Source organism: Bactrocera latifrons, unplaced genomic scaffold (genome assembly GCF_001853355.1).
Source record: "Bactrocera latifrons isolate USDA-ARS-PBARC rearing strain unplaced genomic scaffold, ASM185335v1 scaffold_23, whole genome shotgun sequence".
In the NCBI taxonomy this organism is placed as follows: Eukaryota; Metazoa; Arthropoda; class Insecta; order Diptera; family Tephritidae; genus Bactrocera; species Bactrocera latifrons.
The window spans coordinates 658929-686852 of NW_017535852.1; the positions used below are offsets into that span (position 1 = coordinate 658929).

Sequence of the window (27924 nt, forward strand, 5' to 3'; positions counted from 1 at the left end):
AAAATTATAATTGAAAAAATTTAAAAAATATAAGTATTGTAATGAAATATTAATAAAAAAATCGCAGAAAAATGGTTTTATATATATTTTGAAATCATTAATTTACAAGTTTTAAAGATTTTTTTTAAACCAAAAACATTTTTATATTCCCACATATGTTTTCAGCAAACAAAATATTTGCTCTTTAATTATTTTAAATTTTTATGTTTAAAAAACGCAAACCGCAAAAAATCCGGAAAACATATATTTTTTAATTAATTATTTAATATATTTTTTAAACTAATATTGCAACTTTTGTCGAAAGATCCCTTCGAACTATTGTTATTAAAAGCTCAGAAATGTACTTAAAAAATTAGCGCACTCTCAGTCATTTATTTCCGATTACATGCGGCGCGAAACACCATTTCATTTGTATTAAACTAATTTATCTCAATTTCCATTTGAATAATCAGTGAGTATTTGGAATTTCAGTGCAAGCAAATATTTATACAAGTACAACCTTCATGTGGAGACTGAAAATTGTTTGTGTGCGCGCGTGTAATTACAATTTTCAATAAACAAACACACACGCAGACATACACAAAAGCATAAAAACGTACGAGCGATCGTGTGTGTGTGTGTGTGTGTCAGTGCGCTAATTTCACAGTGTCAAGTGCAAAGCTAATGGAATTGTCGCAAAACATTTGGCTGGAGTTATCTAAAATGCTGCAACACCCACAAACGCATACATACATATATCGCACACACATAACAGCTTAATGCCACACACACACACACACACACGAAGCAGATAAATATAAGCGCTTTTCATTAGACACTTCGTGTCGCAGAAGCTGCGCCCACGTTCACTGATTTTCGTCTGTTGATATTTTGTGATTTTTTAGTGTTTTTTTTTTAATTTTTTGGTTTGTGATTTTTTCCATTTTTTTTTTTATTCCTAGTGTTGTTTTTGTGATTTAATGACGTGGAAAGTGAAAATTTTGTGTTTAGCGGTGATTTCTTTTTTTTAATACAAAAACATTTTTGTTGCTTTTATTTCTCAGCAATTTGAACTTTTCAGTGCCATTTGAACTTGAATCGATAATCAAACTATTATTGTTGTTGTTATTCTACAAGTAAACAATAAAATTGTAGTTGGAATTATATAGACGGAGACTGGAATTTTACATGCGTGATCGCCATTTGAACAAAATGCCACGGGGTGGTACAACAACAGCGTGAGTTTGAATAAATTTGTAAATAATAAGCACGAAAAACAGTGCAAAACAGAGTCTATGACTCGCAAATTTTTTCAGATTCGTCAATTTATTTATATAGCAACACATACAAACATACATATAAATTTATTGATAACGATTACATTTGGGTTGAGATTTTCATTTGATCGCCATTCAACAGCAGCTTGGCAATCTTTATTAAATCATATTACTAATAACAATAGAACTTAATTTTAGTCACCTAGCCATAGCTCCACCAGCGAGCCGAAGGTCCTGGCAGCCAGTGCTCCTCTTTTCGTGTGAAAAATAATTGTATCATTTTTTTTCACATTTATAAATAAATAAATATGTGCTCTCGAAGTTAACAGCCGCTCAATATTGTTACAACTTTCGCATAAGAACTCTGTTTCCAGGCAGTCGAGTTTACTTAACCGCAATCTACCTCTATTTATATCCAACAAAGAGTACCAACAACTTTCTCAAAAAAAAAAAAAAAAAAAAAAAAAAAAAAAAAAAAAAAAAAAAAAAAAAAAAAAAAAAAAGAAAAAATAATAATATATATATATATGAAGAATGTACTTTACGCATATTGCAACGATCTTAACTTAGATTAAAACGTTGATTGCACGATTCGACAATCTTGTAGTGCTGTCTTCACAGCATACAGCACGGTATGTGCCCCTTGTATGTCATTAAAATACCCCCCTCTAAGGAACTGCCGCCTAACCAGGAGCCACATTTGCATTACTTCAAGCTGGCGTTCCATTCTTCTCATTGAAAGACTTACATTTACGCACCTACTTCCAGGTCCCGCTTTGTGCTGAAGAGTAAAATATCTGATAATTTCTGTATAATCCTCCAATTTGCTTCACTCTCCAGCATGACGCAGATTAAATTGTTCGCGTTTATTGGGTCGAGGTCTTCTAGGGCGATGAAGTTTCGTTACCATAAAACATGTGTGTTCCACCTCGTCTTCTGTCGGATCGTTGTATAGGCATGATGGCTCTTTCCCGTTCCATACTTTTTGAAGTATTCGATAATGAAGATAACAACTGCGTTCCCAAGGACTTAGATCCTTTATTAATCTGGTTGTCCATCAGCCGCGACTCTAATTCATCCATCTTCGTTTCTCTGTTGTTCTTGTTGTATCTTTCTTCATTGTTCTATTGCGCGTTTGCTATTTTCAGACGTTTTCTTTAGCTCCCACTGCTTTTTCATATCATATGCCAGAAGGTCAATTGTGACTTTACCGCTTATAACTAATACTGCATCAGCTGACACCGTTCTGTAGGCTGGTTCAACTCTGAGTGCTGCGGTGCGATGCACTCTGGCCACTACCTTACGCCGCTTTTCCTTTTTAATCATATCTGCCCATATCTCAGCTCCTTATTATAGGACGATATTAGGGGCTTTATCTTTTCTTGGCTTGGGGGCCCCTATGCTCACCATAAGTCTGCTAAGTTGGGAGGTGATTTTTGCTGCCATGCATACTGGATTTGTACACCGAAGGTTAGTCTGGGGTCCAGTCTTACGCCTAGGTAATTTACTGCTTTTGTCGCCAGCAACACTACTCTTTTGTATTTATGCCGCATTTTTTTCTTAGAGTTGATCTACCGGATCTAAAGCCGTTGTGTATAGGAGAAAATCCGCCAGCTTTGTTTATAGCCGCTTCAAGTCTGGTTTTAAGTAGCCTTTCATTGAGCTTTCCTGCTGTATCATGTATTCTTAGTACGCGGTATGCTACTGGCAAGTTGGGATCTCCTTTTTACTGATTAGCAGCAGCCGTTGTTTTTTCCAGAGTTCAAGGAATATTACGGCTTCGAGGCAGGCATTGTACATATTCAATAGTTGCCGGTCGCTGGGCAGCCATAATTTTCAGGATTTCTACTGCCAATGCGTTCTGTAGACGGCAACTATATGCTATAGTGATCCGATCGGAACAATTTCCTTGGAGAGAGAATAGAAGACAAGTTCGCGTTTAAAAACACCTTAAATTTCAACAGTAAAGTTTCAAATTATGATATATGTAAAAGTATTAGTTTCCTTTGATTATACAAAACTTGAAAAGTATTGAATAGAGAAACAACTGATATAAGTGTAATCAACCAATATAATCGAATACAAATAAAATTGTGTGCGATTGAGGTGTTGTCATACTTTTTTCGAACGAAACTGTATAACTCTGTTGAGATGATAGTGTTAGACTTTTATGCTCTATTTAATTTAATATAACTCTACTAGAAAATAAACAAATAAAGTGGAATTTGTAACTATATTTCTATCGCATGAGTCTTCGGTGAGGACCTTACATTCTCCTCAAATATAAATGAATAATTATGTAAATATGTATCGTATTTTATGATACAAATTAAATGCATTAAGAGCAAACAAAAGAATTGGCACGAATAGGCGCACACTATTCCCGGAAAGTGACAGAATTACTGCTCCTGTCAGACACACGCAAGAAGAAGGCCTGTGGGAATTTTCGCAATGCTAAGTGCAGTGGTAGTAACGGAATAAATCATAAGCAAAAAGTAGTTTGTTTAGGGAAATATTTCTCTTTTATCTTTTTTATATGCATTACAAATATTTTGTAAATCATATTATAGGGAAATAATTGCAAATTTGGAAGACTTCTTAAAACACATTTTTGCAAGCTCCTCAGCAATTTAGGAATTTTTTGACTGTGGTTGTTTGAAAATATACATATTATTCCATATATCTTAGTTCCAATGAAATTTTTTTTTTTTTTTTTGTTTGGTTTGCTCTATAAGCCTTTTCTTTCAAGTCGATAATTTTTTATTCGACCTCTTTGAGGTCGATAAAAAGAATAAGTTTGTGTTCGTTTATTTGACGATCTTGGATCGATAAATTTAATTGATATAATGGATATAATTCATTATATCATATTATGTATTACCTCTCGACTACCACTTGCATACTAATTTATTATAATGCAATCATTTTTAATTGATAAATCTAATTTATGGTTAAATATAAATCAACATTTGACTTGTTGATTATGAATTTATTTGTGTGTGTACTTTCGAGTATGCATCTCACTTCCGACTGGCGCACTCTGCCAAGTCATGCAATGCAACAAACTATGAACAATTGACAATTTACTTAAATAATCGGCTTCTATACCAATGCCTCTCACACTTACAACAATCAACCACCGACTCTCCATACATGCAAGCAAACAAATTCATAGGCTACTCCTCCATCTGTGTGAATTTTAGGGGTGTGACTTCGACATATTATATAATAATATGTATACGATAAAGAAAATACATATCACAAATAATTTTTAAAATCAAGAAAATATTAAATTTGATTTAATATTAATATTTTCAATGCGCAAAGTAGCATAAATCTTCCGCCGAATCTTTCACTGAAAAACTCGTAACGCCCACTCATCAGATTATATCATATCACTCGGAGACGCCATGAGATCTTGCTCGACTTTACTCATCTCCTTTTTGATATTAGGTGTTCTGTATTGCTTAGTTACAGTACGATTTGCATTTTTAGTTTCCACGCCAGATTTTACCAGATGGTTCTCGAAGTCCTTAAAAAATTTTCACCCCCCCGCGCCCATAGACAGTTTTGTATTACAGACTCTAATAAGCAGCATTATTTGCAAAGAAAAAATTTCTTTCGTATTTACCACTTTCGAGCTTAACTCCGGGGTATTGCTCCCAAAACTTCATTATAAGTGCTTTATAAAGTTAGGTGGATTTCCCATCGTCGCTATTAATCACCCACGAGAGTCTGGGAATTCTACTTTCCGCATATCCACGAACCAGCTCACCAGTAATAATGCGGTTTCTGGTCTCATCAGCAAATGATTTAGCTGGAGTCACACCTTTTGTTTCTTAGCACCAGAGTTAGGGCCAGCCTTTGGATCTAGACTAAGCCTAGCTCCTGCCATTGCGTTGGCTACTTTCGAGCTCTTTAGAAACGCTGGTCTCTTCTGGAAACAACTAGTTCTCTCCAGCTTTTTCATCCAGATCCAAACTCCTTTGAACGTCCGAGTCTAAGGAAAACTAGGTCCGCTTGCGTATAGTCTCTGCAAAGCAAGTAAGGCTAAGTTATTACAGAGTGAGCCAGGTATATTATACGTTCGAGATTGGACTATTTGACTAAGTACAATATGCTGTTGCGTGCTAGCGAAGCGATGTGATCCCTATTTGCAAAAATAGATGCAAGAACCTCTATTGCGTTTTCAAACTGATTTGCAGTGAATTAGCCGCTGTTCTGGTGATTCAGGCTTTCTGTCGCAGAACCAGCAATTTCGTAAGAAGCTACGTTGTGTAAGTGTTTCTTCAGCTTGAAGTGACCAGTGTAGCCTGAATTTGTCCCTAAGAAGGTTGATTGCATATTTACACCTGCTGAGGTTGTAACCCCCCATTAACGACTTGTAGGTATTGCCAATACATCTCTGCATACTCCTTCTTACTTGCGGAGCAGCTTCTTTCTGATATGGGGACCTACCACAGTGCAGGGTTCTGGTGCTAACATGTTAGTGGAGCGGGCGAGTTCATCAGCCTATTCGTTCCCGGCTATACCTTTGTGATCGAGCACCCAGGCGAGGTTCGGCACCTTCGGTGAGAGTTCAGAATATATGGAGAAAATCTACGTTACAATTTTACCTTATCGAAATTTCTAATTCCTATTTGTTTTATAAAAAAGTATTTTAATTAATAAACTTTTAGGTATGTGGTAGGCATATGTAGTCATACCCCTAAATCGCCATTATTGAAGTGAAACAGTTTTTATTCGCAACTCCGTCTGCATGCATGCGTGTGTATGTGAGTAAATAATTGTTTTATTGCCACTTTCTTTAATCGAGGGACGATCGTGTCATCGCAGACCACCAATTCCACCGCAGGATTTCTATTTTCGTGCGGCGAACACAAAGGCAGCCAGAAGTGCATAAAAGCAAACATATTCACACGCACTTGCAAACATACATACATATCATATACTTGTATGTTTGTGTGCGTGGCTGATTTGCCGATTTGCTGGCAAACATTCGAGGGGTGATTGCAATTTGTAAACGCTCCCAACATATGCTAGGCTGGCAATTTAATCATCTATGTACATATTGTGTATATATACATACATACATATGTATATATTTTAATACAATGTGTGTATGTTTGTGTGAAACAGGCGGAGTGGGAAAGCATAATTATTTTAATGCTTTCCCAGCAAAAGTTTCAGCGCTCAAATGAAATGCAGCGAGAAAATGTGTTTAACGGCAACTTTGTATGTGTGTTTAAGTATGTATGCCTATGTACATAGGTATGTATGTATTTGTGTGAGTGTGTACGTATTCTCCGAATCACCCATGAACAATTAACAATGTCAAGTTGTCTGCCTTCAAATAGCACATTTCTATTGTCGCTTCGCCTGGCTTATCGCCGATCTTGCCTCGGCATTTTAGTCGCGGCTTCACAGACCAGACTTCCTTCCAGCTGAGGCGCGTTCATTCTTTTTTGATATTTTTCTGTTTTGTTTCTCATTTCACTTCGCTGATAAATGAACTTGACATCCCATGTTGTTTTGTTTTATTTTTTATTTAATTTTTTTTTTTTGTAGCTGCTGGAATAATGAGTTTTAACAAACGAGTTTAATAGAATCAGCAGCTGATAAAACAATTACTTTCTTTCGAAGTGAAGGCAATTTCTAAGCACTTGTTGAAACGAATGTTGAGCATATTGATTTTTACTTTAGTAAAGTCGCTCGTGGGTTGCAGTCGTGCCACTGACTTGACAATTAGAGTACTCAAGCCTAACACGATGAATGAATAAACGATGAGAGTATTTGTTGTGGAGAGTGAGCTCTAAAATGGGTAAGCTTTAGTGGAGTCACTCAATAACTCGTTAAGGGTCCATTGAAGACTGAACAGTTGTGAACAGTGACGACAGTTTTAGTACTCTAAATCGTGCTGGCGACAATATCGAAGCTATCTGTTTGGGTAGCGAATTGTTTTACATAATTTGACTCTTCGAAAAACGAAAATTCCATGTAAAAGGAACCATAATGCCTTGGCCCAGGTCTCTTATATTTTATACTGGCAAGACTACGTGGTAACCAATAGGGGTCCTCACAGTATGATACACTGCGGAGGTAGCGATAGTGAGGTCTATTGAAAGGATGACTACACCTCATGAACCAAGTAAGTGATCTCCATTTACCCATTTAGGATTCATTCTTAAAATAGACGTAAATAAAATTTAAATGTTCAAAAAGTAACAGTTTTGCTTTTCATATCATGTTTCGAGGAAATTTTTCTTATTAAATTCCAAATATAGTCCCCTATACTTTTTACTGATATATCTTGATAGAAATGTTCTCCTTATTCTGCCGACAAATCACACATACATATTATCTTTAAATGTATCTTAACGAGAGTTTAAAGTTCGGAATTCTTTATATTAGGTATATGGACCACATGTTCGATACATAGGGGCGTGAACCGTTTGGTCTGATTTGAATAGTTTTTTATCTTAAGATGGCATACCTCGAAGCTAAAAGGTGATCCATTTAAAGATCCCCTACTTTTTACGTGTTGGGCGTAGTCCAATCGGTCGAATATTATTCAGTAATGAATACTGGGTCGAAAGATGTTTGATGGTGTTGCGAGTAGTACGCTCAGTAGATCGATTATGTTGACCATCAATTAAGCGAAGTGCGCGAAACATATTCTTTACAGAGCGTGAATTTTCGTTATAAAGTTGAACGATTTGTAAACTGTGTTCAGACGCAAATGAAATACCAACCAATACTGAACAGAAATGAATACTGAACAAGGCTATTAAAAAATATCCAAAATTTAATCAGTTGTTCTATGTACATAACTCATACAACCTCTATTAAGGTTTGTTAGATTTGTTTAATCTCTTCGATCGAGTGAAAACGGGATTCATTCCCGTGGTTATTGACTTGTTTGTATGTCAAACTTATAAGTCTATGTCTCATCAGCAGTTATAATGCTATCCATGAATGTGGGATCGGTACTGTTTTCAGAACTCTGTTTGAAAAAAAATTGACTTTATCGGGACGAGTCAAGCAAAAACGTGACTCATACCAAAAATATCCACCAACGTCATTCTAACGAGCTCGTGAGAGATGTCAAGCTCTCTTGCCACCTCTCTCTTCTCACTTTTTGGACAAGGCTGGTCTTTAACAGTCTCTCGAATGTTTTTGAAAGTTTTGTACTGAATCACCGTAAGCTTTTTTCAACATTCGCAGCTATTCGGCACACGGAAAATATTTTATAACGAAATATTTATCCATTGTAAAAATCGCAACGCACGACTGGGGTGTACCAACTTAAGAAGCTGCTGTACAAATACTGATTGACAGATTGCGCTCATGTTTGGCATACATAGTAATTAAGACTGTCCTACGAGCTTAGTAAAATCCATTTTTTCTCAGGAGAATTTAATTGCAATTTTTTAACACAGTGTCGTAGTTCACACAGTTCAAAAATTGAAGAAATCGGATAATAACTACGCCCACCTCCCATACAAAGGTTATGTTGAAAATCACTAAAAGTGCGTTAACCGACTAACAAAAAACGTCAGAAACACTAAATTTTACGGACGAAATGTCAGAAGGAAGCTGCACGTATCCTTTTTTAAAAATTGAAAATGGGCCTGGCGTCGCCCACTTATGGACCAAAAACCATATCTCAGGAACTATTCGACCGATTTCAATGAAATTCGGTATATAATATTTTCTTAACACCCTGATGGCATGTACCAAATATGGGTGAAATCGGTTAACAACCACGCCTGATATGTCGATTATCACTTTATCATGCGAGAGTATAAAATGTTCGGTGACACCCTAACTTAGCCCTTCCTTACTTGTTTTTAAAAGCATTTTGTGCTTAGAATGCAGACCACGGCAAACAAAATAGTTTTATTATTTTTGTCAAAAAACTTTCATTATTTTCATTTGCATATACTTACATATATACATATGTATGTTCACATGCACACATACATGCAACTAAGCCCACGTTAATAACACTATCAAAAAAGTAATAATTTCTGCATAAACGCTGCACAGTTATGACGCTACTTTAAAGTGGCTTAATGCTGGCATAAAAACATTTGAAGAATGTTATTTTCTTCTTGCTACTAAACGGTTTGTTTAAGCACGAATAAGAGCTTTTAAACACAATTTAAACAATTTATTAAAAACACAACAAAAGACCGGCTCATCTCGGCTTTCATGAACAGACTTCAGCGTATATGCTCATTCATGCCATACACTAATAATAAATACATATTTACATCTACACATGCATATATTTTCTCTTTTGTTACCGCCGCGCTGCAGTCGCTTTTACTTTTTGCCGGTGCATGGAAATTGTTAAGCCCGTGGCAAGCCATTTGGCAAGTCAAAACAAATATAATATACAATGTATGTATGTATGTATATATAATTAAATGTACATATGCACGCATATTTGCACTTGCTTGCGGCGAGATAAACAGTTGGACCGTCAGACAGTTGCATTAATGCTGAAGAAGCTACTAAAAAGCTGCGTCTATGCTTCAATGCATTCAGACTTACCCATTTATTTATGTGTGTTTGTGTGCATGTAAGTTGTGTGTTGCACTAGCATGCGGATGCTTGGCAACATTTCACCTTTCTTACAACAAAAATGCAGCCTGCACACTTGCAACATGCCGGCAATGTTGCAAAAACACATTCGTGCTTTTGTTTTGTTTACATTTGGTGGCAAGCAGATGCGTTCGCACATTTGTATTTATGTATGTATAAATATAGATATGTATGTGCATATAAGCAGCCACAGATGAATGTTAGGGGTGTTCTTAATTAGAAAAGATTTTATTAAATATTTTATATGTTGATATAATCTTTAATTCAATTAAAGCTATAAACACTATTTTAATAATGAAATACAAAAGTTAAGCTTTCGAAACTTGAATAAAAATTATTTTTTGTACAGTTTCTCTCATTATAATAAAATTATGAAACATTTTTAAGGGAAAAATTAAAAAAAAGGACCTAAACTTTTTTTATACACAGAACAGGGTGTATTAGGTTTGCCACAAAGTTAGTAAAACCCAGATGAAATAATTGGAGAATCTATAAATTATATACGAGTATATATCTAAGTGATCAGCGCGGTGAGTGGATTTAGCCATGTCCGTCTGTATACACGCGAATTGATCCCTCAGTTTTTGAAATATTCGACCTGAAATTTTGCATACGTCCTCTTCCTCAAAAAGCAGCTCATTTGTGACTCAATTTCCTATAAGGATTTTTTTATTTGATAAGTTGCTTTCAGGAAATTCGGGCGGATTATGGTTTATAGCGAATTACAAAATAAAGTTTAGCCCTAACCTACAATATTAGCATATAGCTGTCATTCAAACTGATTTATTAAAGTCAAGATAAATATTATTTATTTCTATAAAGAGAGTTTTTCAATAAGCATGCTTCAAAAGTAGAAAGCTTGCGAAAAGATCTTGACCTACATCCTGACAAGAACAAATTGATGCCAGAAATGAAGCCGCTTGACCACCAGAATCGTCATATGTTCGCGAATTGCGCTGAGCAACAACTTGAAAACTATCCGGATTTTCATCGAAAGATCATCCTCGGCGATGAGGCTCCTTTCTAGCTGAGTGGCTTCGTCAAATATGCGTTATTGGTCAGGCAGCAATATATACGTACTTCATGAGTCACCATCTAATCCGAAATAATTATAGTTTGGTGCGGTTATGGGTGAATGAAAATCGCTACCGCTCAATGATAACCGAATATTTTTGGCTTTAATTAGATTATATGGTCTTTGACAATATGTGGTTCCAACAGAATGGCACCACAAGTCACGCGAATGTAACAATCGTTTTATTGAAGCTAAGTTTTTTGAACGTGTCATGTTATGAAATGGCTCAGTCAGTTTGTCGCCTCGGTTGTGCGTTTTGACGCCTGTGGGGCTACATCAAATCTAGGGTCTATGTCAACAAGCCAGTGACGACTGCTGAACTTCGTACGAATATCTAACGTGAAATTGCAGCGGTATCGGCCGACTCATACTTGAAAACCGTCGAAAAATGAGTTCAGCGTCTGGACTTTGCAAGCGCGCCCACGGTGGCCCTGCAAAATAAATTGAGTTCCATACATAATGGCATTGAATTTACTTTCCCAGGAGTAAATAATCTCATTGATATACCAAACCGTTGTAAATTCTTATTGTTTGTAGCGGACTTATTAAAAACCATTATATGCTTTTCACTTACAGCTTATTGGCATCACATGGGAAATATATTAAAATTATTAACAATGAAACATGTAGAAAAAATACGGAAATATGCATGAGAGAGACATTAGAATACCGCATCTGCATCCATCCGATCTTACCTAGAACTCGGCCTCTATATCTACAAGCTTCGGAGTTCAAGAGATTGAATAAAGTATCGGAATTAAATTAAAGCTAACAAGTCTTAATTAAAAAAATGTTAAAGTCCTGCACCTCAGCTCGTATTAAACTGAAAAAAGAATCTGTAGGTTGATATATGCCATAACAGTCAGGTCACGGCGGAACTTTATTACGAGCAGTTTGGAGGACCCAACGAGCCTCAACTATCGTGCTCATGTACGGCCACCTAGTTTATTTAGACTCTGTGATTCAGTGCACCAAATCTAACCTTTCTAAAATTAGCAAAATTTTACGAAGTTTTTACAACTACAAAACGAATGTCTTCGATCTAATTATAAAGGAGACATTTCATATGAATCATTATACGTTGACCACGGTTTGGAACGAAGTTTTGAAGTTAAGAACCAAAAATAAATATTGTATATATAAAGGATCAGCGTGTCGAGCTGAATCAGTATAACCATGTTCGACTCTCTGTCTGTATAGGTATACACATATCTGAACCTCCGTCAGTCTCTTAGTTTTTATTTGAATAATTTTAAATTATTTATAAGTCTGTATTTAAAAAAACTCATTCAACAAGTAAAGGGTCCACCCTAATGCAACTCGTAACCAAAAGCAGGTTTGACTAGATAGCACAACCCACACCTTACGACACCCACCCCCGTACTAATCAGCGCAATACGTCCGCTATAGCTATAATTCCATGGTTGCTAGAGACGACACGTACGCACCATTGTCAACTATCTAATCATTTGAAGACGAAGAAGCTGTGCTTTAGTGGCTTGGTACAAAATTGAAAATTTTCATTGACAACGAAGCTGTTAATAATGCCGAACGTAAGATAACGACGCTGACGAATGTCTGAATGATTAAAATTATTAAACAATTGCTATTATTTGTGGCTTGCTGGTTGTTGTTTTTGCTTTTGTATTGCTCTCGTCGTTGGCTGCCGATGGGAAATTTCACTTTTAACTCAAACGCGTTAATTGGTAATTACACGCGCATGCGCAGTTGATTACCGGCCACGGTTGGTGCCCCACGGCAACACAGCTGTTAACTAGCAATAACAACACCTATAACGATAACAATAACAACCCGCTTCCTCTGGCGGTTGCAAACAATTGTTGCGGACGCCTCGGCAAGCGATCCGTTTCACCTTCGCACCCATGCGCATTATGATCGTCGGTCATAAATAAATGAGTCAAGCAACGTTGTTTATTAAGCCATAATGTCTCGCTAGTTTTCGGTTGCAAGCGTGACTGAGCTTTGCCACAACGATGTTGCACATTTCATGTTGTTGTTGCTTGTTGGTTGCTGTAAGTGACGGCAAGCATTCAGCATTCGGTAATGATTAATAATAAAGCTTCGCGTGAGCACTTTCTTTTTCAAATGCCACCACAGGCACACAGCCACAAATTTCCATGAACTTGAATGACCTTGCCGCGCAATGCAAATTAATTTCGGCGGGGAGTTTCATTTTTCTATGCATTTTATTTGTAAAACGCTTGGAATTACCAATTTTACATTATTTTTCATAATTTTTTATATTTCGTCTGGCGATTTTCTCCGCCTGCAACCGTGAGGCCATGTGACATGCGTGCCACAGGTCGCCTGCCGCATGCAAAAGTTCACATGTTGCACATCTGGGTGTTGTTGCGAGTTGCACAATGGGAAACTCGTCATCTGATTAAAGCCATTGATGCTGATGATCTTTTAAAAGAAGCTAATAAAGAAGTTGTTTTTGTAAATACATACTTGTATATCGGAAATTTTAATAATGGATCGTGTATCTAACAGGGCCGATTGCTTATACACCTAACTCTTTTTCTACACTGTAGATTAAGTTCAGGATAAACCGCCTACAAAAATACGAGAAGAGAGAGAGAGGGGCTTGGTCCTCTCAATTTCTGCTATTTAAGGTTGTTTTGACAAGTTAATTTGCTGGCATCTCTAAATAAGAAATTCCTATAAATTAGTAATATGTCATATTTGGCAAATTGGCATTTAAAGTTTAAGTCCAAATCCCAAATATATTTAAATGCTGTTAAATCCAAACTTTGTTTAAAAAAAAGACCTGCACTTCTACTACTCTTGACTCAAGCTATCAAATTATCGCTAGGTGGCGGTATCGTTTAGATATTTATATTTCTTGTATCTATGTACATATATTCAAGTAGAGGTACTTTTTACAATAGCCAGTTTTGATAGATCCCGCGGGAGTCGTTTCAAGCTGTTACTTTTGTTCAGTATTGCTTAGCACGTCATCGTAGAAATACTTATGTATGTATGCTTGAACAATGTTTACAAATCGTGAACATAATGGGCCTACTGAGCGCACTATTTGCAACACGATCACCTATCTTGAGACCCATCATTCATTCTTCGATAATATTCCATTAAATAGACGTGCTGGAGACGCAGTAAAAAGAATATAGCAACCGTGGCTCAGAGAATACACGTATACTGTGTATAGTCGATCCGGCGAAGTTCGAATTGACGTTTGGAACGACTTGGCGACCTTTTCAAACTAAATCGCTAAGCTATATAGGCTCTTGAAAAGTTCCAAGAAGATCTGAGGTGTTTCAACCAAATTTTGTTTAGCGATAAGGTCCATTTCTGGCTTAATGGGTGTGTAAACAAACAAATTTGCTGCATTTGGGACGAAGACAAACCTGAAGAGATTCATGAACTGCTTTATGGGCCGGTGGAATCATCGGTCCATATTTCTTAAAAAATTATGTCGGTGAGAATGTAATCGTCAATGGCGACTGTTACCGCGCCATGATAATTGACTATTTGATGCCTAAAATTGTAGCTCGTGATATCGGCGACATTTGGTTTAAACAAGACGGCGATACTTCCCACGCATCGCATCAATCAATGGATTTGTTGAGAGAACACATCGGTGAGCAGATAATGTCACGTTTTGGACCAATCTATTGGCTACCAAGAGCGTGTGATATCACACCATTAGACTTTTTTCTGGGGTGATATGTAAAGATGAAGTGTATGTGAAAATTGGACTCCACAGATGGACCATCTGAGACGTAACCGCGCCCAACATTCAAAAGAAAGAATCTTCAAAAAATCATGTTACAGAATATTCTTTCGAATGATAGTAAGCATTCCCCATTAAATTTGAAGTTTCTGTATTTTTTCTTAAAGTAAGAATTACCCTTTATATTGGCGAAAAATTATTATTTTTTCGATGAATCTGAATTTGTGAATTTATCGGAAAACATGAATTTGCGTAAAAATCCTGGACAACTTATGCTTTACGTAATAAGAATCAAAATTTATCTGTAAAAATTTATTCGAAAATCATTTAAGCACGAAAACTGCTCTCCAATTAAGCTATGCTAGCAATTCAATTAGCACTTCGCTAAGTACAAATGACATACAACGCAAAACTCTCTAATTTTAGCACAAATATTCTCAACTCACTTATGTATATCTACATATATTTTTCTTTACTTACGTACATACATGTGTGTGTCTCTTTGTATTTATATGTAGTTAAATGATTAACAAATGAATATGCTCATATTTCATTATTTGTGGTGACATTAAATATTTGTGCAAAGATGAAAAAAAAAAAAAAAAAAAAAAAAAAAAAAAAAAAAAAAAAAAAAAAAAAAAAAAAAAAAAAGCCGACATATGCTTGTGTGTTTACAATTGGATAGTATTTATACGCGGACGGTTCGATTAGTCATTTATTTTTAGAAAAATTTTTCGTGTCCGACGTAGGATCTCTCTGTTTTTAGATTATTGAATGTTGTATAGAAAACTTTGGTCTTTTACCTTTTTGTGACAGTGTTTGTGGTTACAACATTATTGAGTCTGACTAATTCCGTGATAAAACCACAATAAATCACTGGTTGTCTAAACTTTTATCCTTCAAGAATTAAAAACACCTACTGGTTTTTTGTAATGTCATATGAAGATGTATTCATATGCGCTTCATCCAGGCTCTTCAACTGCGAAACTGCTACATATGTAAGCCTAGTTCTAAGTAAAGCCGGACATAAGTAGACGAGGTGTATGAGCGTTGCTTTCAATATCTCTATTTGTTAATAATGCCCATCCGGCTCACATGTGATGCCAATGAGTCATGATCTGTGACTCGGCCAACAACCGTTCTGCAATAATTTCGAGATCGTGTAAGTAAAGAGCTGAACGTTTTCCTTTCGATACTTTTCACATGATCTTGGCGATTCTGTATGCCTTTAAAACATTCCATCTCATCTTGATTCGTCTGTCACCCTTTACGGAAATTGCGTTGTTTATCGTTTTTAGGGATTTACGTAGTTTCTGAGCGGGTTCGGTAAGAAATCGGTTGGCATTTCTGGTAATCTCATTAGATATTTCGTTTCCCGGAATACGCTTGTGTTCTCTAACCTAGTATATGTATATGTAGCCGCTTTTCAGCAGTCACTATATCTATCGCTCCCGCTTCTCTTTCTAATACAATGCGTTGTGAGTATTACTTTAATTGGCGCTTGGCTACCGAGGTACATATTTATGCCCTCTATGTCGTTTCCTGCATTATTAGCTGTATACCGGTAGGGAGCTACCTCGGGAACTATATAAAAGTCGAAAAAATAGAAGTGGAAGAGAGTCACGGATATTTTACAGAAAGCTCTCAGAGATTGTTGAGAATATAATGATGTTTTTTATATGTATATGATTTTTTCCATCTAAATTCATTTCTCTCTGTCTCAAAAACATTGCTGACTTATCAAACCACTCGTACATTGTATTGGTATATCCATTTGCGCCAATAAATATGTATGTAAGTGCTTTCGTGCGATGTCTGTCGTGCATGAGAATAACAGAACTTGAAACGATGCGTTATTATTATTATTCTATGCCTTTTTTCGCATGCTTCCAATTTAATTCAATTCAATTCAGTTCATTTCAGTTAAGTTGAGTTGACTTCAGTTGAATTTGTTGTTGTTGGCTACAGTTCACTGCGAAATAGGAGCGCCAGAATGCTGGCACAATTTCAAGCTATACATACATATAATGTGTATATAATAATTGACATATATATATATTATGTCTTGCATGCAGCCGATATAGATCAAAGTATTAGCTATGCCGTCCAGCTTCATTTCTGTTTGAGAGTGAAATGCTAAAAGAGATGAAATATGAAAATTTATAATTGACGCCGCGCGCCCCCTTCACTGGCGCTAATGAATTATTGCGCATGCGTATCTTCGCGGGGGAGGCAGTCTTAATATGCTTACCAATGCTAGTATACTTGTGGTATATTTAGATATATGAAAGAGTCTTCATGTACATATGTTCGTGACGGCGCGGTTGCTACACCATGGCAGTGATCTCACGCATGCAACAATATAATTAAATGCAGAAAAACACCATCGACACGAAAATTCGATATCACACTTGTTTTGGTTATTTCAATTCACTTTCATTTATGAATTTTTAACATCTGTTCAGTGAAGCGCATTATGTACATACATATGTACATATATTGAGTCTCGGCATACCCACATATGTATGCAGTTATTATTGCTCACACATGCATTTATGCAATTAGCTCATATAACGAAATTTATGACTGTAAAATGTAATGAATCACAATTAAAAATACCTAAATTATTTTACAAAATTTTTAAACGCGACATACATTACGAGTACTACTTATTATTTTTATTTCTTAAACCAGGAAAAAAACGAACTTCGGTTGCACCGAAAGTAGAATATCCTTCACGAATAAATATGTGCCAAATTTCGCCGAAATACTGTGTTAAAGAAATATAATTAAATACAAGAAATCTAATTTGATCATCCAGTTTGTATGGCAGCTATATGTCCGTTATCGGCGGTTTCGACAAGTGAAAAGATCATACAGACGGACAGATAGTCAGGTCCTTGGAAGTACCCTAAAAAAAATTCGCTGAAAGAGCCCTTAATATTAACAGTAAGGACTAGTCCAAGACATGTAAAAATTTTCCATTGAAAATACACGACAATCGTGATTTTTTTTCTTTAAATTTCTATAGCTCGGAGACATTTTATGGCATCACTTTGACTTTAGACACATACATATTCCTCAGAGTTGAACACTCTACAAAAGTGCCCATTTCAACAAAGTCGAAACTCACACCGGCGAGGTAGTACGGGGCTCTAAAACTGATTTTTTCATGAAATTCGCAGTTTTTTGAGTTTTTTGCATATATCTCGTCAATGGCAAGAGCTATGGAAAAAATGTACATGACAAATTTGTAGGAAATTTTATTTGCTACAAAAAAGGTTTATGGTCAAAATCGCTGTCATTAATACTTCTCGAAATATTCGGCTTTTTAATTAATGCTGTATGGAATTTTCATAGCTTTTTTATTACATACCATCTATGAAGATTCTATGTATATATGTATATCTCGTACAGCTCAACGTTCCATCGACTGCGGTATTTGCGGTTTACAATGCGCAAAGAACCATAAATCTTCCGCAGAACCTTTCTCTCGAAAACTCGTAACGCCTACTCATCAGATGTTGTCATCGTTCATACCTTTGTACCATAAAGCAGAAAGGGAATGTTGAATGACTTCTTGAATTTGGTGTTTTTCGTCATGTTTCGTCTTTACTTCTCAATTGCTCACTCCGTAGTACGTGTTCCTTAATAAGTTTGCAGTGGTCGTCATCCAAGTGAGGACCGCTCTTTCAGGGCTGTTTTGATCTCTTTGATCGAAACCCAGCGAAAAACCATAAGAAAGATGTTTCGTCTTCTCACTTTAGCTCTCCTTCAAATGGATGTTGTTTGGCTACTCGCAAGATACTTGGTCTAGTCCGGAAGTTTTGATCTGCTTGAGCCATATGTATGCGTCGTTTCTGGCCACACCCAAGTGATTGGTGCTCAGAGAACACTCCTCACTTGTGTGAACTTTTACACATAGTTCCATCCGCCACTTTCTTCAATTACTGCACACCCAATCTTGGTTTAATCAATTCCTTGTTGGAACTGTATATTGCTAAATGATCGACGTGAAGAGCTAAGTCGATTATGCCAAATCCGTATGTCTGTATATAGTCGAACTTGGCTCTCAGTTTTTGAGAAATCGATGTAAAATAGATAGACCATTATAGAATATAGCTGTCATACAAACCGAACGTTTAAAATTAAGTTCCTTTAAGTAAAATTTGAACAGGTGAAGTGTAACAATTTAATGTCTTCGGTGCAGCTGAAGTTAACGTTTTTTTATGTTTTCATTACCAACTAAAAACTACCTGGTTAATAAATGAGCTTCACTCCTTCTATATTATTACATAGTTTTTACAGAAAATATAGAAACATTCGAAATTGTTAAATTTTTTCTTCGAACCCGTGCTAAATTTCATATAGATACCTAACCTACCCTAATATCCACTTGAATATGACTTAAATAGCAGTTTAAATTTTATTGAAGACTCTCTCGTCTCTCAGTAATCTATTTTCCATTTCAATTAACTGCTTTAATCTGACACTTTATGTCTGCGAATCACATAATTTTCCTAATAACAACAAAACGAGTACTCATTTGTAGCTAGAATACTAAATTAGTCGCAGACACAAATTAAAAAGAAACGTTCTTTCAAGAATTCGAAATTTTACTGTAATTTACTTTGCTTGGACCATAAAAATTCACTTTCCTCATTCCACGTTCTATTAACACGGCATTACGATGTAAACAAAATTACAAAAATAAATGCAAATTCCTTGTCTAGGCTAATGTGCGTTAAGTAGTTATAGTTGCTTCGTTTGTTTACGATTTAAATTCAATTAGAAAATCACAATTTTGCGTTGAACTTCCACCTAAGTAGCGAACAATTGCGACAACATAGCAGCCAATGAATCGCCGTTACTTGCAAAATGAGCTGCCCTGTAAGGTGTTTTGATCTTAAGTCGACTAACTGATGACTTATGCGGTCCAAAACAAAGAAGAACGAATTCTTCCATGTTCTCTGGTGCAAAAGTTCGTTGCTCACAGATAATTACAGGTTCTCGGAAGATTTTTGAACTTTATAATTCATGTAAATGTCATATTTATATATATTTTTATTATTTTATTTATATATATATTTTTTTTTTTCTTGTACTATGATGCCGTGAAATATTCACTAATTTTTAGTGCGGTAGCCTCTGGTCAGACTTTTCAAGAGTCCATACAGCGGAGGGATGAGTAGACTTTCAGTTCTTGCACAAGCTGTATTTTGTACGCTTTCAGTTTAAGATCTCGATGTAAAATGCGCCAAGTCGTTCCATACGTCAGTCGATGATCTTTGAACGGCACCGAATCGATATTCAAAGTCTTCGTACACACTTTCAGCTATGGCTGCTATATTTTCTTCGCTCTATAGTGGCGTGGTCTGTTCGGTTGAATATTATGCTTGGCTGGGTCTCAAGATGGAGATCAAGATGAATGTTAAGCCTTAAAATGAGTGCTGGGTCTCAAGATAGGTGATGATGTTGCGAGTAGAACGCTCAGTAGGCCAATTACTCATTCTTTACAGAGTGGATTGCGGTCATTCTGGATTCTGCTGCATGCTACATTTTTATGCCCTATCGTAGAACTTTTATGTTCTTGGTTTCTCATTCTATTGTTGTAATATTTTTTGGACAGCTATTCGAGGTTTGATTCTTGATGTCTTCCCAATAATCTGGGTCTGGCTTGTTTTAGAGCTAGTCATTCACCGAGAAATTGGAAAACGTTTCATTATTCTCTTTTAGTTCGTAGCTGTGGTAAATATTGTCATACCCATTTTTCCTTTTCAACAAATATTCTCCAAAGGGTATGTGCTCAGTTATAGAGCTGTAAGTCTGTAAACACAATTCCTGAACCTATATAATAAGTGTGTCTGGACAAGCGGAGTTGACCCGCCACTAAGCTTACAGACTTTCTGCAATTGTTGACCGCGTCGTCGACAAGGCCAGCAAAATCGATTGGCCTTCCATGTATATGAATGCTTTCTGTATCCTTCCGTATTTATATACGTAATACTTTGGCTTGAAAGCTGCTCTTGCCTGACTGTAGTCGCCGAATAGAGAGAGATAAATATGTCCAGTTCATTGTAGTATACACCAGCTTCTATTCCGCAATGTATATAGAGAGTTGTATCATACTCACTTACTAATTATCTTCACTATTCACTCCTACTAATTATCTTCTCTATTTACGTCTAGAGGATATCCTCACCCGAAAGTGATTATTGTAATCTAACCTTCGGAGGATATATTCTGACATATTTAAGCTGGTTCAGAATGATGGCATCTCAATAATCCTTGTTTTTTCAACCTCCTGATTCCTTTGGAACTTTGCTGCTACTTTTCTAGAAAAGACGTCATTGGCCGTTGATGCTGAACTTTCATTATATGGGTATATATTGAGGGCTTTAGTCGGACACGATTTATTTGCCCCGGTAACCTATATATGCAGCTCATTGTGTTACATTTATCTTCTTGATATTATATAGCTTGTCAGAATTGATCTAATGGCGACTGTATACATCACAACACTGTATTTGGTTTAAGATCCCAATTTCTACTAAGTATTCTTTTTCAGGTGTCATAGGCCATATACGCTTTATTCACTCGTTTTTCAATTTTATTTTCGAAGTCAGATTGTGTATTCGATCAAAGGGTTCTTCGGCGAATCTCACAATTAATTTTCGATAAATACTATAATACTTATACTACTCGGTTAAATTATGGAACTACTTACATAACTCTACACTACATACTCTCACTTCTATTTCCTACAGGATTGTTACTGTTTATATTTGTATGTATCGGTTTAGTTCTAAATACAAACATTTGTTTGCGCTATACCATGTATGTACATAGATTCATTTATCTAGATCGTTGTAGACCATCATTACTACTACTCGCAGACATCACACAGCATCTGCATCTCGGCGTAGTCAATTGAGAAAGATTTATACGAAGCTCGAATCAAGCGAGCTCTGCTTGCTGTGAAGTCACTTTAATGATAAACACATTTCATAGCACATCAACATATGTATGCATGTATGTACATATGTACATTTATTTGCTGTCATATGTGCATGCCACAAGTTGTTCTTTCAGCTGTCAATTAGCAATTCTAATATTTTCTCGAGACTTGTCTTCCAAAGCCAAACACAAAAGACGCATAATTCGAAAGAATGCCAAAGCTCGAGTTGCCCACGCCAAAAAGGCACTATATTTACTAAACTACAAATACTATTTATCTGAGACTATACTCTATATACATTAGGGTGGGTTAAAAAAAAATATATAATTGTTTTTAGCTTGGTACTCTGAAAAATTGGTTGAAAGGCACCTCTAACAAAGGCAGCTCTATTTAAAATATAAAATGTTTAAATTGGATTATTTTAAAGAAAAGAAATTTCTTCTCAATTTTACAATTAAGAAAATTTTACAAATAAAAACTTTTTTCTTTTGAATTTTTAATTAAGAGCTCCAAATATGAGCCTTTCTAGAGTTGTCTGTCAACCAATTTTTCAGGATGCGAAGCAAAAAACAATCCGAATTTTACACCCACCCTAATATACATGTATATATGTATATTAGTATGTATGTACTCATAGAAACTTGTGTGTTAGTATGTGTGAAAGCTAAATTCAGTCATTTGGATAAGTGGATGAGCATTCTGATATTTGATTTGTGTCTTCATTCGTTACACTACGATTTAGGGGCTTTTAAATGCAGTTGTTGTAATTGTAATGTAATTGAAGTTGGCTTGTAATTATACATAATTCAAAAGATTTTTAAATGAACAATTATCCAATAAAGAGTTCTCAGCCAGCGAACAACACACTGACAAAGAAAAACTAAAACTTCGTTTGAGATTCTTTAATGGGAGCTGTAAGTGATAATTGTGGTGACGAAAAAAATGTATTCATCTCGAAGGAAAGGAATTTTGTAATAACAGAAAAAAATCTTTGTTAAACATTTCTCTCTAATAGGTGGATATTTCAAGTGATTGACGGATCGAACATGAACTGGTGTAAATGAAATAAAATGGTATAATCAAATAAAGGTAGAATAGCAAGCGATCATGGCACTTTAATACGCTGCTCACATATTCTCGTACATTACGTTAAAGTGCTGCCTTACAAATAAATTTTTTAACAAGAGAGCAGAGCTACAACTTAGCGAGCAGAGTGGTGGCTAAACGAAGGCCGCTCGTATAATATTACAAGCAAATATCTGAGAGCATGTGGTGCTTAGAAAATATTGCACAATGATTGTCCGAAAGCAGGATACTCCGTGAAATAATTTTCTACCACCTCTGTGGTTTCAAATGACGAGCTATTGTGTCTCAATGCTCTCAGACGCAGTTGGAACCTGTAGTATAAAAAACTTCTGGAAAAGTTGGAAGTTAGCTAACAATAATGCTGGTTAAGGGTTTAATTTTTTAATACCTTTTGCTTTTGTCCAACATAAGATCCACATAATAATTAACATAGAATAAGAGATAATTGTATCCACACTTAATTTGATCCATATATTATACAGGCGAGCTTTCCAGATACAGTAGAGGCACACTTTTATAATATCGGCAATCATTGCCTGTTCTACGATCCCTAACAAAGTATTAATAGTAGTTTTTAAATTAATAAATGAATTAATGTTAACTTCTTAGATTTTCTACGACAGCCCTTCCTTCTAGAACCTATTTGGATTTTCTATTAAGGAGTGATCTATGTCGAGATTTCCTAATTTTTTGAAGAAAAAATACAGTAACTTTAAATTTAATGTCTATTATCATTCGGAAGTGCATTCTTTGGCATTTAATTTTTGCAGATTATCTCTTTCAATTGTTGGCTGCAGCTACATCTCAGATGGTTCATCCGTTGAGCCCAATTTTCGATGACTCGTTCGAGAATTTCGACTGGTAACTGGCGAAAGACACGCTGAACAAAATTTGACTCGAAAACGTCTGATCTTCTTGGAACGAGAACCTATAGAGCGAAACGATGTCACTTGGGAAGGTCGAGGGGCTTCAGTTCTTGTACAAGCTGCAGTTTGTTCGCTTTCAATTTAAGATCTTTATGTAAAATGCGCCAAGTCGTTCCATACGTCAGTTCAAGTAGCTGCGAACGGCACCAAATCTCCTCGGTTTTCGTGTATACTCTCCATGGCTGCTAGAATATCTTCACTGCTTACAGGACGTGGTCAATTCGGTCGAATATTATGCAATAATGAATGCTGAGTATCAAGATGTGTGATGATTTTGCGAATAGTACGCTCAGTAGGCCGATTATGTTGACATATGTTGGGCGAAGTGCGAGAAACACATTCTTTGCAGAACGTGAATTTTCATTTTGATCGATTTGTAAACGGTTATGTAATACACTAAATTTACCACGAAAATAAGCATTTAAGACTTTACTCCAAATTCCGCTATTCCATTATCATATGCTCCAACGTTAGCTTGAATCTGCCTTTGTCACAAGAATACTTATCGTTTTCATTCCGCTTCGATGTGTTATCAGCTTAAGCTGCTTTAAATATGTATGTATAATCGAAAACATCTGCTCAACTTGCATTAAAGCTGTTTTAACTGCATTTAATTTGAGATTATGGTTGTACTTAGATAAGTAACCCTTTTATGTTCAACCACGAGGTCAGTTTGATATATCAGTGCCTGTTTTGTGTTATTATTTTGAGATAGAACAAAGTTTAGTACAGATTGGATGAACAGGATAAAGAGAAAAATTAATGTAAAAAATTTATTAATAAATTCGAAATTTCGATTATGCAAAGAAAATATTTTTGACATTGACAGTTAATGCTTAAACGTCAAAAAGGGACGACGAACCAAAATGAGTTTATAAAACCCATGGATTGTAATTAGACGATGGGAAAAAAATTTATTTCGACAGTTTTGGCTTAAATCGTCTTATTGCTAAGGCGAATGTCATGAAAATTATTTAAGAATACACCAGAGACTAAGCAGAAATTCTATCATAGCCATCTCAAACTAGACTGTAATCGAAATCCACTCCCGACGCAGAAATTTCACTCAGAAGCATTTCTCAAAATGATTTCCAAAGAGAGTCAAATTAGATTCTCAAAATCTCTAGGAATTTGAGTTACTGATCTCACTGCTATTCGTAATACCATTTCCGAGATATAAGCCTCAAATATAATATTTCAGAAACAACCAGTGCGGTTATTTATAATGTCTTAGCTCAAATCTGTTCTTCTGGTAGATTATTCTCTATAACTCTTAAAATTTAGCAGGTAGGAGTTCTTATTTCTCGACAACTTTTTTAACAAGAAATATGATGAAAAACAGAATATATTTAATCAGATAAAAATATAATATAGGTATTTCTATCCTATATATTTTGTATGTCTCTACACCTGTCATGTGTTATGACTTCGACAGCGACTAAGGTAGCCGAATTGGTCGACGACCAGCTCCTGTGCTGCTACGCGATCCCTTTGCCTTAGAGATCTACTGAACTAATTGCCCTTAACAAAGATCATCTTGCCGCAAGCGTAGGTGTTCTTATTAGGCACTGTTCAACCGACGTTCACGCGATAAGGCTAAAAAATATGTAAGACACTAGCGTCAATGTTATGTTGAGAAGGTAAGGTAAGAAAATTCAGGCCCTTTTTTACATTCCAGCCTTTACAAGACTGAAAACATCAAGTAGCCTCCTCGGCGAAGCAGAAGACATATCCGAAAATGGCATTAGCAGTGCCAAAAGATTTGTGGTAGACTCTATGTCGAGGATCTTATTACTATATAGGAGTTTGATGTACCAAACGAACCAGCGTTCTAAGCACCATATAGCAGAACGGGAATAATGAGTGACTTATGGAATTTGATCTTTTTTCGTCGAGAGAGAACTTTACTTTTCAATTGCCGATTCAGTCCGAATCAAACGGATTTCGAGACTGACGTTATTGTTGGTGTTAATACTGACGCCAAGATAGAAGAAATTATCTAAGACTTCGAAGTGATGACTGTCAACAGTGACGTGGGAGTCAAGTCGCGAGGGTGACTCCTGTTTATTTGATGACAGGAGATATTTCTTCTTATCCTCGCTCACAAGTAGACCCATACACTTCACTTCCTTATCCAGTATCTATTTAACTCTGCAGCTCGTATTATTTTCTCCAGCAATAGATTGAAGAAGTCACAAGATAGGCTTGGTATGGAATGACCCATAGAGGTCCTTACCAATCCTGACGGAAATTTTAGTGTTGTTCTGTTTACACAGCCATATTGGGTTTGCGAGAATGTCAAGTTTAGGCAAAGCGGCATAGAGGTAATTCCTTTTCGTGCTGTCGAAGGCGGCTTTAGAATCGACGAAGAGGTGCTGAGTGTCGATTCTCCTTTCACGGGTCTTTTCCAAGATTTGGCGCATGGTGAATATCTGTTCGATTGTAGATTTTCTAGGTATAAAGCCACACTGGTAAGGTCCAACAAATTCTTAAGAAAAAAATTTTGAAATACAAAACACACTACGACTTGAAACATAAGGTTTTAAAAGAGAAAGCTGTTTTGCAAAAAATATTCGTAAGAAAAATTCAAGAAAAAAATTCATTGACGTATCAAATTGCCCTCGTAAATTAAAAAAAAAAAATTTCAAGAAATGCATTGCAAATGTTTCCATAAGCGTTTGCCTTTTAACAAAATTTAAATGGAGCTATGCAGTTTTTAACAATACAACAAATAGTACTAAAAAATACATAAAAATTTAAAATACACAAATTTCAGCAGGCAACGAAAACGTTTTCATTTTGGGGTTGAACAAAAAAACTATTGACATTTTCTCGCTTTGCAGACATCTGATATAATTGCTCTATGAGATTGAAGCGGAAAAAAGTTAAAGAGCAGAATTCGATGACGATGACGGTTAATGAGGAGTTTATAAAAGAGTTGAATCGCCAAATAAAGCGGCGACCCGAGGCGGAGGCTAATTACAGACGGTTGTATCTAAATGGCACACGGTTGTTGCCCAAAAACAAAAATAATTTAATAACTTTTATATATGTATGATACAAATATGTAAAAACAACAATATGCAACTGGAAACAATACTATTAGAGACTTGATGTAATTGCAAATAATACGAGAATTTATACATTTCAGGCGCTACGAGGAGGACTCGGAAAATGATTGGAACTGTGGCTCGTGGTTCGAGTATTTGCTCATCGTTATACTCTCCACCATATTGTTGGTGGGTGTGTTGATACTCACGCTCTTCTGGATACTATTCTACCGTGATGGCTTCGCTTGGTCCGACAATCCAGCATTGCAGTTCAACTTGCATCCCACCCTAATGGTGGCGGGCTTCATAACGCTGTCGGGATTTTGTAAGTGGAAAATGTGTATATTTTTGCTTGCGCGTGTGTTATAAAAAAATCAAAAAACTATTTTTTTTTTATAATTTTTTTAATATTTTCTTTTTCATTCTCCGCGTCTCCACAGCCATTTTGCTGTACCGCCTATGTCGCTGCCTGAAGCACATCTATGTTAAGCTGATTCATATGTTCTTTCACGCCTGCGCCATACCGTGTGTGGCTTTGGGATTTCTGTCCGTCTTCGATTCGCACAATTTGTCGGAGCCGCCTAAAGTGAATTTCTACAGTATGCATTCGTGGTTGGGCTTTGTCACCATGGGAATGTTCGTTTTGCAGTTCGTTGTTGGATTCTTCAGGTATGAACATATGTGCGCATGCGCAGTTTGTTGCTAGTATAACAGTAGTATGTGCAACATGATGCACTCCTACACTTGTCACAACACTCCCATGTAATTATTCATCAAAAGTTGTTTAGTTTATATTTTCTGTTGTTGTAAATTACGTATAGTTTTCTATTGCACAGCTGTGTGTTACTTCAGCTTGGCTTTATCTATGCTTTATTTTGGTGTCTTGCAGTTTCTTGGTGTTGCTGTGCTGTGAGAATCGCACCTACAAGTGCCGCAGCATTATGGTTCCGATACACGCCAGCTTCGGCTTGGTGAATTTTATGTTGGCAATTGCCACTTGCATCACTGGGTTGGTGGAATATGAGCGCCAGAATGCGGGCAATGCCGTTTTGAGGTAAGCTTTGATTATCTTTTAATACAATTATGTAACGAAATTATATGCGAATGCCGAAATCTGATCAAATCAAGTAGATGTCAATGCAGTTGTTATGAACTCTTATGTCATTTCCAGCGTTGTGACGTCATACGTACATAAATTTGTATATAAATTCGGTAGTAAATTATTTATGCCGAAACTTCTTAATTGTA

At 36.0% G+C, this 27924-nt stretch overlaps 1 protein-coding gene across 8 annotated transcripts in view; it reads left to right on the forward strand.

Moving 5' to 3' along the window:
* Window positions 1-27924, forward strand: part of LOC108968820 (cytochrome b reductase 1) — a 71551-nt gene that overhangs the window by 40696 nt on the left and 2931 nt on the right. For 4 of the 8 annotated variants that reach the window (XM_018933105.1, XM_018933106.1, XM_018933108.1 and 1 more), the window contains exons 2-5: window positions 1044-1217; window positions 26778-27001; window positions 27117-27345; window positions 27566-27730. In XM_018933105.1, coding sequence (XP_018788650.1) covers window positions 1168-1217; window positions 26778-27001; window positions 27117-27345; window positions 27566-27730 — 668 coding nt within the window. In that variant the 5' untranslated portion in view covers window positions 1044-1167. Of the gene's footprint in view, window positions 1-1043; window positions 1218-26352; window positions 26615-26777; window positions 27002-27116; window positions 27346-27565; window positions 27731-27924 lie in introns of those variants that run through there. The other 4 variants (XM_018933103.1, XM_018933110.1, XM_018933109.1 and 1 more) reach the window with 3 other exon arrangements.